At 47.9% G+C, this 13,867-nt stretch overlaps 1 protein-coding gene and 1 long non-coding RNA gene across 6 annotated transcripts in view; one reads left to right on the top strand and one right to left on the bottom strand.

The window, feature by feature from the left end:
- LOC137344384 (uncharacterized) overlaps positions 1 to 6,707 on the top strand; it is a 47,621-nt gene extending 40,914 nt beyond the window's left edge. The window contains exon 3 of the long non-coding RNA XR_010968343.1: positions 6,476 to 6,707. This is a non-coding gene — a long non-coding RNA (uncharacterized lncRNA). The remainder of the gene's footprint in view (positions 1 to 6,475) is intronic.
- nras (NRAS proto-oncogene, GTPase) overlaps positions 1 to 13,660 on the bottom strand; it is a 33,835-nt gene extending 20,175 nt beyond the window's left edge. Inside the window, exons 1-3 of one of the 5 annotated variants that reach the window (XM_068007281.1) lie at positions 13,294 to 13,451; positions 11,304 to 11,356; positions 2,941 to 3,075 (exon numbers count right to left, since the gene is read on the bottom strand). In XM_068007281.1, the coding sequence (XP_067863382.1) occupies positions 2,941 to 3,051 (111 nt within the window). In that variant the 5' untranslated portion in view covers positions 3,052 to 3,075; positions 11,304 to 11,356; positions 13,294 to 13,451. Of the gene's footprint in view, positions 1 to 2,940; positions 3,076 to 10,746; positions 10,923 to 11,303; positions 11,357 to 13,293; positions 13,452 to 13,541 lie in introns of those variants that run through there. The other 4 variants (XM_068007285.1, XM_068007283.1, XM_068007280.1 and 1 more) reach the window with 4 other exon arrangements.
- Between the last annotated feature and the right edge of the window lie 207 nt (positions 13,661 to 13,867).

Raw genomic sequence — 13,867 nt, 5'->3', positions numbered from 1 at the left:
GGGGAGCTGGGCAGACAGGTCAGGGGAGCTGGGCAGACAGGTCAGGGGAGCTGGGCAGACAGGTCAGGGGAGCTGGGCAGACAGGTCAGGGGAGCTGGGCAGACAGGTCAGGGGAGCTGGGCAGACAGGTCAGGGGAGCTGGGCAGACAGGTCAGGGGAGCTGGGCAGACAGGTCAGGGGAGCTGGGCAGACAGGTCAGGGGAGCTGGGCAGACAGGTCAGGGGAGCTGGGCAGACAGGTCAGGGGAGCTGGGCAGACAGGTCAGGGGAGCTGGGCAGACAGGTCAGGGGAGCTGGGCAGACAGGTCAGGGGAGCTGGGCAGACAGGTCAGGGGAGCTGGGCAGACAGGTCAGGGGAGCTGGGCAGACAGGTCAGGGGAGCTGGGCAGACAGGTCAGGGGAGCTGGGCAGACAGGTCAGGGGAGCTGGGCAGACAGGTCAGGGGAGCTGGGCAGACAGGTCAGGGGAGCTGGGCAGACAGGTCAGGGGAGCTGGGCAGACAGGTCAGGGGAGCTGGGCAGACAGGTCAGGGGAGCTGGGCAGACAGGTCAGGGGAGCTGGGCAGACAGGTCAGGGGAGCTGGGCAGACAGGTCAGGGGAGCTGGGCAGACAGGTCAGGGGAGCTGGGCAGACAGGTCAGGGGAGCTGGGCAGACAGGTCAGGGGAGCTGGGCAGACAGGTCAGGGGAGCTGGGCAGACAGGTCAGGGGAGCTGGGCAGACAGGTCAGGGGAGCTGGGCAGACAGGTCAGGGGAGCTGGGCAGACAGGTCAGGGGAGCTGGGCAGACAGGTCAGGGGAGCTGGGCAGACAGGTCAGGGGAGCTGGGCAGACAGGTCAGGGGAGCTGGGCAGACAGGTCAGGGGAGCTGGGCAGACAGGTCAGGGGAGCTGGGCAGACAGGTCAGGGGAGCTGGGCAGACAGGTCAGGGGAGCTGGGCAGACAGGTCAGGGGAGCTGGGCAGACAGGTCAGGGGAGCTGGGCAGACAGGTCAGGGGAGCTGGGCAGACAGGTCAGGGGAGCTGGGCAGACAGGTCAGGGGAGCTGGGCAGACAGGTCAGGGGAGCTGGGCAGACAGGTCAGGGGAGCTGGGCAGACAGGTCAGGGGAGCTGGGCAGACAGGTCAGGGGAGCTGGGCAGACAGGTCAGGGGAGCTGGGCAGACAGGTCAGGGGAGCTGGGCAGACAGGTCAGGGGAGCTGGGCAGACAGGTCAGGGGAGCTGGGCAGACAGGTCAGGGGAGCTGGGCAGACAGGTCAGGGGAGCTGGGCAGACAGGTCAGGGGAGCTGGGCAGACAGGTCAGGGGAGCTGGGCAGACAGGTCAGGGGAGCTGGGCAGACAGGTCAGGGGAGCTGGGCAGACAGGTCAGGGGAGCTGGGCAGACAGGTCAGGGGAGCTGGGCAGACAGGTCAGGGGAGCTGGGCAGACAGGTCAGGGGAGCTGGGCAGACAGGTCAGGGGAGCTGGGCAGACAGGTCAGGGGAGCTGGGCAGACAGGTCAGGGGAGCTGGGCAGACAGGTCAGGGGAGCTGGGCAGACAGGTCAGGGGAGCTGGGCAGACAGGTCAGGGGAGCTGGGCAGACAGGTCAGGGGAGCTGGGCAGACAGGTCAGGGGAGCTGGGCAGACAGGTCAGGGGAGCTGGGCAGACAGGTCAGGGGAGCTGGGCAGACAGGTCAGGGGAGCTGGGCAGACAGGTCAGGGGAGCTGGGCAGACAGGTCAGGGGAGCTGGGCAGACAGGTCAGGGGAGCTGGGCAGACAGGTCAGGGGAGCTGGGCAGACAGGTCAGGGGAGTTGGGCAGACAGGTCAGGGGAGCTGGGCAGACAGGTCAGGGGAGCTGGGCAGACAGGTCAGGGGAGTTGGGCAGACAGGTCAGGGGAGTTGGGCAGACAGGTCAGGGGAGTTGGGCAGACAGGTCAGGGGAGTTGGGCAGACAGGTCAGGGGAGTTGGGCAGACAGGTCAGGGGAGTTGGGCAGACAGGTCAGGGGAGTTGGGCAGACAGGTGGCAAATACAGTTGATGAATCTGAAGTTGTACATTTTGGGAAAAAGATCAAGAGAATGGAAACATAACCTAAACTGTAAAACTCGATGGAGTGGAGGAGCAGGGAGAACTAGGGATACGGATATACAAATCTTTAAAAGCAGGACTGCAGGAGGAAAAAAAATATCGGTAAAGAAAGAACTTGCATTTATATAGCCCTTTTATGACCTCAGGATGTCCCAAAGCGCTTTATCGCCAATGAAGTACTTTTGAAGTGCAGTCACTGTTGTAATATAGGGAATCATGGCATCCAATTTGCACACAGCAAGGTCCCACAAACACCAATGAAATAATGACCACATAATCTGTTTTAGTGATGGTGGGCGAGGAATAAATATTGGCCAGGACACCGGGGAAAACTGCCCTGCTCTTCTTCGAATAGTGCCATGGGATCTTTTACATCCGAGAGGGAATTCAGGGCCTCATCTGAAAGAAGGCACCTCCAACAGTGCAGCACTCTTTCAGTACTGCACTGAAGTATCAGCCTAGGTTGTGTGCTCCTGTCTCTGGAGTGGGGCTTGAACCCACAACCTTCTGACTCAGAGGCGAGAGTGTTACCACTGAGCCAAGGTTGACACCTAAAAAAAGCAAATGAGATTCTGGGTTTTTAAAAAATATATATATATATGATTAAATATAGAAGCTGACACAAAATGGACACAGTTGGAGTAGTGGATGGTTCAGATATCAATAATAGAAAGAATACTGGAGTTTTAGAAAAGTGGAACGTTAGTTTATCCCAAACCAGGGCTGAGAGAACATAGTTGTTTTTGGTAAACTTGGATTGTTTCACTAGAGAATACATTATTTCAAACTCAAACGTGAATAAAAATAGAATAAAAATCTGCCTAAATTATTTTGTTAATTACCTAACCTCCTCTCACAGGATTGAGCCCACTTACCTCAATCGTTGGATCGTATTCATCCACAAAGTGATTCTGAATCAACTGGATAGTTAAGGCACTCTTTCCCACGCCACCGGCTCCTACCACTACCAGTTTGTATTCCGTCATTTCCTGCTTCCCTCAGCGGCCAATCTGAAAGTAGAAAAAGTCAGTAAATTGTAAGGGTAGACTTGTGAAATTTTCCTACGAGATCCACTGAACAGTGAAGAACACCTAGCAGAGCGATTATAAATTTTGTCTCTTTAAACTTAGATTGTGTCTAGAGAGTATCTCGAGCTATATACTAGTATAAAGTATTGGTGGTGACAGGACTGTTACTACAGGTGATAATACTGTGAGAAATTTGAGGTGATAAATTAAGAGCATGAAATTACAGGTATAATGGCTTAAGCAAATTTTTTTTCCCTGCAGCACTGATTAAACGAATTGCAGTTACGTTTTATTAACAGGTCAACCAATCGTGATTTCTACAAACAAGTAGATTTTTAAGTCACTTTTTTTTTTATTAGGCCAGGAAATATTGCGATGGGCACAGCCTGGCCTAATGCAATCCACCCAGCTACATATTTTCTTATGCATGGTCGAACAGGTGCAATGAAAATCACCATGAATAAAGAAATTCTCAAAACAAGTTCCTTTAAAAAAAAATCTATTTTTTAACTCAACATATTTTAATGTCATTGTGACGTTTTAGTAAGTACTCCTGAAGTTGACAGAAGAAAATTGATACCAAGCAGCTTTGATGCTATATTTATCTCAATGTTGAAACTTACCTCTCACTGACACCATACACTAGAAAATGGCCACTTTTAACATAAGAATTCTTTCTAAATAAATAGCAAGAATAACACAACACTTGTGTCAGGGTTGAACCCTGTGCAGACTGTAGTTGTTCTACAGAAAACCAGAAAGGGGTTTCCCTAAAAACAGCCCTTAACCACGTACAGCTTTTGAACAGAAAAGCTGCCAGCAAGGAAAGTCCAACAATTTGCTTTCCATTTACAGCTATTTGTATTTTACACAAGAGGCTATCTGGGGGCTGTATATGTATGCCAGCACTTAGTACAATAAATACAAGACAGGGAATTTTCATCTGACTACTGTTAAAAATAGATGTCAAAGTTTAATTTATTTAATGGAGGTCAGCAACTCCCAAGTTAAGTGGGGCAGTTACCAGGCCAAAACTAATAATAGTGGCTGCTGGAGAATGTGGGTTTGGGGAGAAAGGAAAAGGGGTTGGAATTTGCCTAGGAATACCCTGCTCAAAACACATGGAGCATCACAGATTATTGGGAGTTAAGAAGTAAGAATCACCAGATTAAGTTTTTAAGTTTTAAATAAATGTAGCCAGATTAGTGACCAAAATGAGGACTGAGTAATTCAATAGACACACAATCCTATAAACCTTCAAGTCTTTTGTCACAAATTCACAACACCATAAATTTACTGTGTCATACTGCATTAATTTCATATAACATCAGAAAGGCATTTTGAAAATAAAATGTCAGGTTGCATCAGTGGTAAAAAAAGATGACTTAAAAAGAACACTTCTATGATTATGAATCCCTTCGTGTGAATTTATGAGGTCACCTGAACCACTCAACTGAGTTACTGCCTTATAAAATTACTTTTGAGGTTTCAGTTATCCTCCGTGTATATACAGCACCTAGAAAAACATTTACTGTTGAGATAAGCGTGTATGGATGACATGACGATACTAAAACACAACCAAAAAGAGAGCAGAACCTTTACCATTCAATATCTATAAGCAAATTCTTTAGATTGAAATCTACTGCTCATGATATGCTCAGATCAGACATGAGAAATTGGTTGTGCCATTTTGTGAATGTTAAAAACTGACTAAAAGAAAGCACTAAAGGTGATATGTCAAAAATAAAAATATATACCCATTTAGAACTGGCAAAGTACCAGCCTGGATCCTATTCCCTGTACATGATTTTCCTCCCCAACACAGCCCTACACAGGGAAGAAAATGACGATACAAAAGGAAAGATGTCTGAGGAGGAGATGTACAACCATCACAAGAGTGACTCGCTTTCAGAAAAAACAGGCTAACCCTATTGCACTCAATTCCAATGCAATCCTTAGTTCTCTAAATTGACCTGCCGTTAGATGTACGTAAATACCAATCAAAAACTGTACAAATAACTACACAATCTTTTTTTTAATTAAAAAAAGGGAAACAAAGCAGATGTATACAGAGGGCAGATCAGAACTTCCAACAACTAGTCCATAACATGATCACTGTTCAGAAGAGCAAATGGCAGATTATAAACAACTTGTCCCAAATCCAATGCGTGTCAAATGTAGTGCACTAAACTAACAGAAACTGGCATAGCCCCTAAGCTACATCACCCATAACTTAAAGCTTTCCCAAAAACACATCTCTACTGTCTACTTTACATCCACCTGCATGTTAACAAAAAGCATTGCAACATTTAATGATCACCAGAAGGACAAATGAGGAACGAGTGAACTGAAACCCAACCCTCCAACTCCACTTGTGGTAGACCACAAAGGCCAATGCAAAACATGAACTCAACTATTCCTTTTTCCTCAACTGAAGATTCTCCTCCACTGTGGTTGACGGCCCTCGACCGTGTCCACCCCATTTCCCGTACTTCTACCCTCATCTCTTCTCCTCCCTCCCAAAACCACGTTAGGGACCCCCTTGTCCTCAATCCACCAGTCTCCACATTCGACGGATCACCCTCTGCCATTTCCGCCACCTCCAACACGATGCCACCACCAAACACATCATCCCATCCCATCCGTGACACCCTGCTCCACTCTTCCATCACCCCCAACACCTACTCTCCTTCCTATGGCACCTATCCGTGCAAGCGCAGGAGATGCAATACCTGCCCTTTCACCTCCTCCCTTCCCACCGTCTAGGGACCTAAACACTCCTTCCAGGTGAAACAGCGATTTACTTGTACTTCTTTCAATTTAGTATACTGTATTCACGCTGCAGTCATCTCTACATTGGGGAGACCAAACGCAGATTGGGTGACTGGAGATGTTGAGCAAAGCATTCAGTCCGCAAGCGTAACCCTGAGATTCCGGTCGTTTACCATTTTAACTTTCTATCCCACTCTGACCTCTCTATCCTCGGTCTCCTACACTGTTCCAATGAAGCTCAATGGAAGCTCGAGACACAGCACCCCATCTTTCGATTAGACACTTTACAACCTTACGACTCAACATTGATTTCAATAACTTCAGATCATAACCACTGCTCCCATTTTTTCCAGTAAGCAGGTGCTGGTAATGGTTCTGCTGTTGGCATTTACAGCTCCTCTAGACCCATCTTTTGTTGCTTTACTAGTCTCATTACCTCCCACTTTGCCTTGCACCATCATCCCTTTTGTGATTTAATCACTCCTGCCCTCCACTCTATCACAGACCTTACCTTTTGTTCTCTTCCCCCGGCTATGTACTTGCTTAAAAACTGTTAAATCTTTACTATTTCCATAAAGCTGAAACATTAATTCTGGTTCTCTCTCCACAGATGCTGAGTATTTCCAGAATTTTCTGTTTTTAATTCCACTCTTCCCTGACTGTCTGGAGGATGCAAGGCTTTCTATGTAATTCAAGCTGACACAATTATGACCATTAACATCTGGAAGCACATCTCACTCTCCCTCCTGCCCCTCATCCTCCCCCCCAATAAACAGGCCGAACAAACCGAAAGCCATTTGATATGTACCTTAACGTGAGGCAATTAGCAAAATGCCTCTACTAATAGACACTTATTTATATCCTTTCTGGCCTCCGATGATTTTTTTGCAGTTATTGCTTTTGAATTATCACTTACAGAATGGTCTCTCTTTACTACTCTCAACAGGCTGATAACTCCTGAGCACTATTATTCCCCCTCCCCCAGGCACTGATTCCTGTTGAGACAGAAGCAATGAAGGGAAATTTTAATAACCCCGAGTGCCACCATCATCAAATTTGCTTTGGGTGACATGCCCCCACCAGCATACCAATCCACATTCTCTTTCCCCCAAGCCCACCTATTCCAGTTAGTGAAATTATGCAAGTTAATACAGATGAGCTGAGAACCTAAAATAGAAACATAAAAAGACAATCACCTGTACGATCTTAACCTATAGATAAGATTCTAAGTTTTCAGGGCCAAAAAGATTACCTACTTTGTAGGGTCTTATTCATTCTCCTAAGAAGTATCCTCCACACAATGCTGGATTAGACTGGCACCAGCCAGCGACTACAGAAAAAAAATCATGTAGAGGGACAACATCCCTTTAGGGCGCTTTGTCACGTTACAACCCCAGAAGTATCCTCCATGTGACCAATTCTCACTCCCAGCAATTTAAAAGGGTCTCCCTGTCCCAAAGCACCAGTTCATTTTACCCCTATGCATTTCCTGAGAAAGACAATATAGCAATTACTTGCACTTCTGCAACTGGCAGGAGATGGCCGAATGAGAGCACAGTGAGTAGAGGAAACTTCTCCGAAGGCTAAATACAACCCTACAAAGTAGGTAATCCTTCTTTCTTCTACAGATCGTCTCCTCCGTATACCATGGGAGACTGACCAAGTAGGGAGGAGGAGGGATAAAGACTCCAGTCATTCAGACAGATCTGCCAAATTAATCATCTTCTAGGTCAGCCAAGTCCAAACAATAATATTTAGTGAAGGTATGCGAGTTACTCCATGTAACTGCCTTACATAGGTTACCTATGGATATCTGTTTCAAGGATGCCTAGGAAGCAGCCATGGAATTGGTGAAACAACCTCAGTAAAACTGTGGGTTCCCTGGCAGTTGGATGTATGAATATAAAATACAAATCAAGCAAAACATGTGAACATTTAGAAATGTATGAGATAATCATGGACAGCTAGCATGAATTAAAGACAAGACGTGTTTGGCAAATTTAAGTTTTTTTGAAGTAACGGATTGGATAAAGAAAAGGTAACAGATTTAATGTCTTTGGATTTTCAAACAGCATTCGTTAAGATACCTCAAATACTTAGGTGCATTCTATAAACATAGGAGCATAGAATGTGGGTTAATGGACAGAAAACAAAAAAGTAGGGTTAATGGGTGTTGCCCGGATTGGGGAAGGGTTAAAAGTGGTGTACCCGGGGTTAGCACAAGAACATAATTGCTGATGACACAAAAGTAGGGAGTTTGGCAAATTTACAAAGCAGACTGCAAAAGGCTTCAGAAGGACATGGACAGGTCGAGGGCAGTAGGTACAATTTAGTGTGAGGAATTCTTTTGGGAATAAACACAAGGAATGACAGCGTACACTCAACGGAAAGACACTGAAGGGTGTGGATGAACAGAGAAACCTGTAAGCAGTTAACTTCCTGAAATTACGAATATAGGTAGATAAAGCCATAAAACAAAAAGGGCCAAAAGCACTCAGTTTTATAAATAGGGGCATGGAGTACAAGAACAAAGAAATAATTATATATTTGTACAATGCAATCATACCAGAGTGCTTACAGTGTCAATGCAGCAGGTTGATATCAAAGAAGAAAAATTATAGTTATGAGGAAAGATTTGAGACATTATTTCCACTGAGTCAAAGAATGCTATGAGAAGATTTACAAGTATTTTCTTTAAATTATGAAAAGGTTCGATAGGATGAATAAAGACAGACAATTTCCTCTGGTGGGGTAAAGCAGAAGAGGGGACAAAAATTTGAAATTGCCACTAAGAGCAAGGAGAGAGGGGAGGATAAATTTCTTTATGCAGAGTTGTTGGAGCACTGAATGCTTTGTCACAAGGAGTATTTGAGGCAGAAGCCACTACACCTTTTAAAGGATGAGTGGACAAATATTCGAAGCAGAGGAAGTTACAGGGCCACAAGGAGGCCAAGGCAGTGGAATCAAGTCTGGATTGCTCGAGCATAGAACTAGCAGAGGCACGATAGTCTGAATGGCCTCCTTCTGTGCTATAAACTTCGTCAAATTACGTGGCAACTTGTAACTTGGTGACTAGCGTACCAAGAAACTTAGATGACAAAGAGATTTAATATTTATCTACAGAATAAGGTGCAGTCCCTTTGGCATCTACTACTATTTATGAAGGATAAAAAGGGATCAGAAATTCTTGACAAAGAAAACAAGTTTGTTTTAAATATCACGATTGTCATAATACCTGTCCAGAGGCATAATAACTTGCTCTGTATCAGAGTTTGAAAATGTCAGAGTGGCCATTCATTTTAAATGGGTTAACAAGTTTGCTAAAATAGCACACATAAGAATTTGACTTGCTTTAGCTCTAGATAAGATTTCTCATAGTTGAAGAAGCAGCTAAGCTTCTGGAACACGATGTGTACCTGCTAGATGGCTGCCTGAGCAGTCTATTTTAAGGAGCCTTCAGAAACCTAAAGTATGGATAGATGCACCACATCCTGGATGGACTGCAATGATGGCTAGGGATTATATAAATGCCATGGGGCTGAGGAAAGACCAAAAGGGACCATCCAACATTGACAACTACAACCTTGAAAGTAAACCTAAGATAGCTTCACTGACACTGACAAATGCTGATGTGAATGGAGACATTCTTTAGAAGTATTGTGGGCCGGCAGTCTCCTGGACTGAACATCTGAATAATAATTTAAGGCAGTGTCACCATCTTGAACCGTTGTAAAGGAATTTCTTCATTGCTTGGAGATTAAGAATGGGACAGCGTCCTGATTTTTTGAGGCACGACGAAATAGCTCATTAAAAAAAGTCCCCTTTCTGATCATGATTAATTTAGACAGCCACTAAAGACGACAGCAGATTGAGTCCACGGTGTCTCAGTTGCTCACACAACATCTAGAAACTGCAGGGGTTCAACTTAAAAATCCTCTCCTCCATGATTGCAAAGTTTTGCCAATCAACCATCCATCCATCTGGGTCCCTTCTGTATTGGAGGAACAGAATTACTATCAAGGGTAAGAGGGGCATTGGAGAGGCCTGCAGAGCTTTTGGGGCAAGAACTGTATGATCCATACCCTAGTCTAGGCAACAAACCCTATTGTGGTATACTGCTTGAAACTACAGCCAAACCAGAAAAGAGCCATTGCTCCTGCCCATCTGTGACCCTGTTCAATCTTCACTGCTTCAGTGATAATTTCTATGACTCTTGCTTCTGAGGGCTTGTGAACCAAGTGTTTGAACATAAGACAGGCAAAGTCACAATGCAGACCTTCATCCTTGGTGCCAGTCCAGACATTTGCCAAAGGTTCTAAAAATGGTGTTTGTAACCTTGTAACATTTTGTCCACTTGCTGGTCAGATTCCTTTGTAATCAGATGTTGTGATGTAAAAGAGTTTTAAAAGGGAGGCTGTCCCTTTTATGTGATTCCCCTTCCCCCCCCAAAAAAACATGGCACAATGCCAGACCACTCCAGCAGCAATCTGTGAAAGAACTTAACTTTCACCCTGCTGGTTTTTAAGTAAAAAGACTGACATTTTTATTACTATGATCAATTAAAATGTCCCACTGAAAGCATAACAGAATTTTGTTGATGAAAACTGATCACAAATACTAATCTTTTATGGTGTCACTGCTACTCTAACGCTCATGAGATCACAGCACGCAAAAAGAATTGATATACTCTAGATGAGGCAGAAAATGATAATATGTTACCTATATACAAACTAAAGCTATGCTGAGGTTGTAATACTTAACATTTTCAAGCCAGAACCATTAATGTACTGTTGTATCAGACACCTAGTGAATCTTACATGAACACCACCACTATTAAGAAATGGTCGGAACAGCTGCAAAGAGTCAAAAGGATGCACCTGCCTTCATCCCAGTGTTCATTTTTTTTGGTGGCTGCTCTAATTTCTTGATATGGTACAATGGAACACACCATGTAGCAGAGCACTATAAAGGTGCACCAAGGAGTAATCAGATGCTAGTTGACTACCATTATCCACCACATGCTGAATTCCCATTCTTAGAAGAGGCCAGAGGATTCCCTACAAGGGAGGGAGCAAAAATCCAACAGTCACCATACATATGCCACTCCTATTTATCTTCTAGCATGCAATTTCAGACTAACACTGCCAGTCTTGAGGGCAGGTTGTCCAAGGTGTTGGCTCCCTGTCCAAGGTTTGTGTAGAGACCTTGAACAGGGAGCCAACACCTTTCAAAAGGGATTACACCTTCCTGATGCAATGCCGGAAATAGAATCAACCAATTCACTATGACAGGCCAGCTGTTTTACTTTGAAGATTTACAAGAATTACTGTTTCCAATAATGTGTCGAGATTAAGTCTGCATTTAGCACAGAAGAATCAAAAAAGACACCCGTTTATACAGCAGACAGATTTTGATGATATGTCCGATGAAAAACTTACTTGTCTACTTCTCAAACATACTTCAATAAAGACACCCTGGATCATTGGAGATTCTGAAAAGACACCAGCTCATTGAATTTATCCAGTTGAGCCATACAGACAGCAAGATTCCAGACTGATGTCAGCAGCAGTCAGGACTTTACAATTGACCTCAGAGCCTCTGGGTTAGGGGGCAATAAAACACAGCCAGGTCCAGCTCCTCTGCCATTCTGCAACTCCTGCATGACTGTGCAGGTGTGGATGTCAGATGAGGACAGGTGTGGATGTCAGATGAGGACAGGATTGGACGTAACTGTAATGCCTCCAACAACCAAATAGCGTCCAAACGTCACATATTAATAATGACCACTAGAAAGGGTTACCAAATGAAGACCGAGCATGAATTCAGACAAGTACCCCATCTACCGATATATCCCTCTCCCCAGACCCATACCCCAAAGTCATGGGATATTCCTCCCCCCAGGCGCGTCCCCCATCTCCCGGCATATCCCTCCCCCCAGGCGCGTCCCCCATCTCCCGGGATATCCCGCCCCCAAGGCGCGTCCCCCATCTCCCGGGATATCCCTACCCCCAGGCGCGTCCTCCATCTCCCGGGATATCCCTCCCCCCAGGCGCGTCCCCCATCTCCCGGGATATCCCTCCCCCAAGGCGCGTCCCCCATCTCCCGGGATATCCCTACCCCCAGGCGCGTCCCCCATCTCCCGGGATATCCCTCCCCCCCCCCCAGGCGCGTCCCCCATCTCCCGGGATATCCCTCCCCGCAGCCGCGCCCCCCATCTCCCGAGGAGCGTCCGCCATCTCCCGAGGCTCTTATCCCCATTCCAGAAACTCATATCCCATTTCCTGGCATGACACTCTTCCTATCTTCCACTCCATTCCTCTCCCCAGGCCTAAACCCACACCCCTTCACCATCTCGCCAAGGACTGTACCCCATCTCAGTGCATCAGCCTACACTCTCTCAAACCTCTCGCCGGACCCATAGTCCCTCTCCCGCCACTCTTACCATGTACTCGCAGGAATCCCCCTTAACCCCCTACCCTCCCTTCACCTCCCACTTCTCACCTCCCCATCCCCCTCCTCTCCCACCCCTTCTCCTCCCCACCCCCTTCTTCTCCCCTCTCCTCCCCCATACCGCCTTCTCCTCCCCTTCTCCCATCCCGCCTTCTCCTCCCCTTCTACTCCCCTCCCCCTCCCCCTCCCCCATACCCCCTCCCCATCCCTCCCCTCCCCCGTCTTCACCAACCCCTTCTCCTCCCCATCCCCTTCTCCTCCCCATCCCCCTCCTCTCCCGTCTTCACCTACCCCTTCTTCTCCCCTCTTCTCCCCCCATACCGCCTTCTCCTCCCCTTCTCCCTTCCCCCCTCCCCCATACCGCCTTCTCCTCCCCATACCCCCTCCCCCGTCTTCACCTACCCCTCCTTCTCCCCACCCCCTCCTTCTCCCCACCCCCTCCCCCCATACCGCCTTCTCCTCCCCTTCTCCCCTCCCCCATACTGCCTCCTACTCCCCTTCTCCCCTCCCCTCATACCCCTCCTCCTCCCCTTCTCCCCTCCCCTCATACCCCTCCTCCTCCCCTTCTCCACCTCCCCCTCCCCACCCCCCCTCCCGTCTTCACCTACCCCTCCTCCACCCCATCCCGTCTTCACCTACCCCTCCTCCACCCCATACCCCCTCCCACCCCAAACCCCTCCCTCCCCTCATACCCCCCCCTCCCCTCATACCCCCCTCTCCCCCTCCCTCTCCCCCTCCTCATACCCCCCTCTCCCCCTCCCACCCCCCTCTCCCCTCCCCCTCATACTCCCCTCCCCCTCATACCCCCCTCTCCCTCATACCCCCCTCTCCCTCATACCCCCCTCTCCCCTCTCCCTCATACCCCCCTCCCCCCTCTCCCTCATACCCCCCTCCCCCCTCTCCCTCATACCCCCCTCCCCCCTCTCCCTCATACCCCCCTCTCCCTCATACCCCCCTCTCCCCTCCCCATCGACTCACCCGTCCCTTCAGCCCCGGTGCCGGGCGCGATGTGTGAGTGAGTGAGTGAGTGCAGCGCTCAGAGCATGCGCAGTCGCATCCCCGCGCCGGCCCGGTAACGGCTAACGCTCGCGCCCCACCGAAACTTTCAGTCGCGAACACACCCAGCCGCAGGACCCCGCGCGGCCGCCCAGCCACGGCCTCCGACCTGCACTCATCACCCGGACATCACATCGCCACCTAACCGAGACCCGAAAGCCAGAGCCTACCGTTCCTTGTCAATAATAATGTAACCGCCTCCCTCAGACATAGAAACTATTATTTTTCAGGCAAAACAAGCACCTCATATTAGCGGACCTTCGGCTGCTGGGTGTGCGCATGCGTAGTGCCCGCAGTGGTCTCTGGGACTTGTAGTGTTTGGGCTTGTGGGCGTGCGTGGTGACGTCAGCTTACTCATGGAGTTATAAATAGCGCATATAAAAGCAGGGAGTGACTGAGCTGATTCCAGTCAGAGCAAAATAGCAGCACAGGGCAGACCTGTGTGTATGGCAGAGAAAACGTCTCTCATAAAGAATATCAATCATTATAACACTTC

This window comes from Heptranchias perlo, chromosome 27 (genome assembly GCF_035084215.1).
Source record: "Heptranchias perlo isolate sHepPer1 chromosome 27, sHepPer1.hap1, whole genome shotgun sequence".
Taxonomy (NCBI): domain Eukaryota; kingdom Metazoa; phylum Chordata; class Chondrichthyes; order Hexanchiformes; family Hexanchidae; genus Heptranchias; species Heptranchias perlo.
This window is presented reverse-complemented; position numbering and strand designations above follow the sequence as displayed.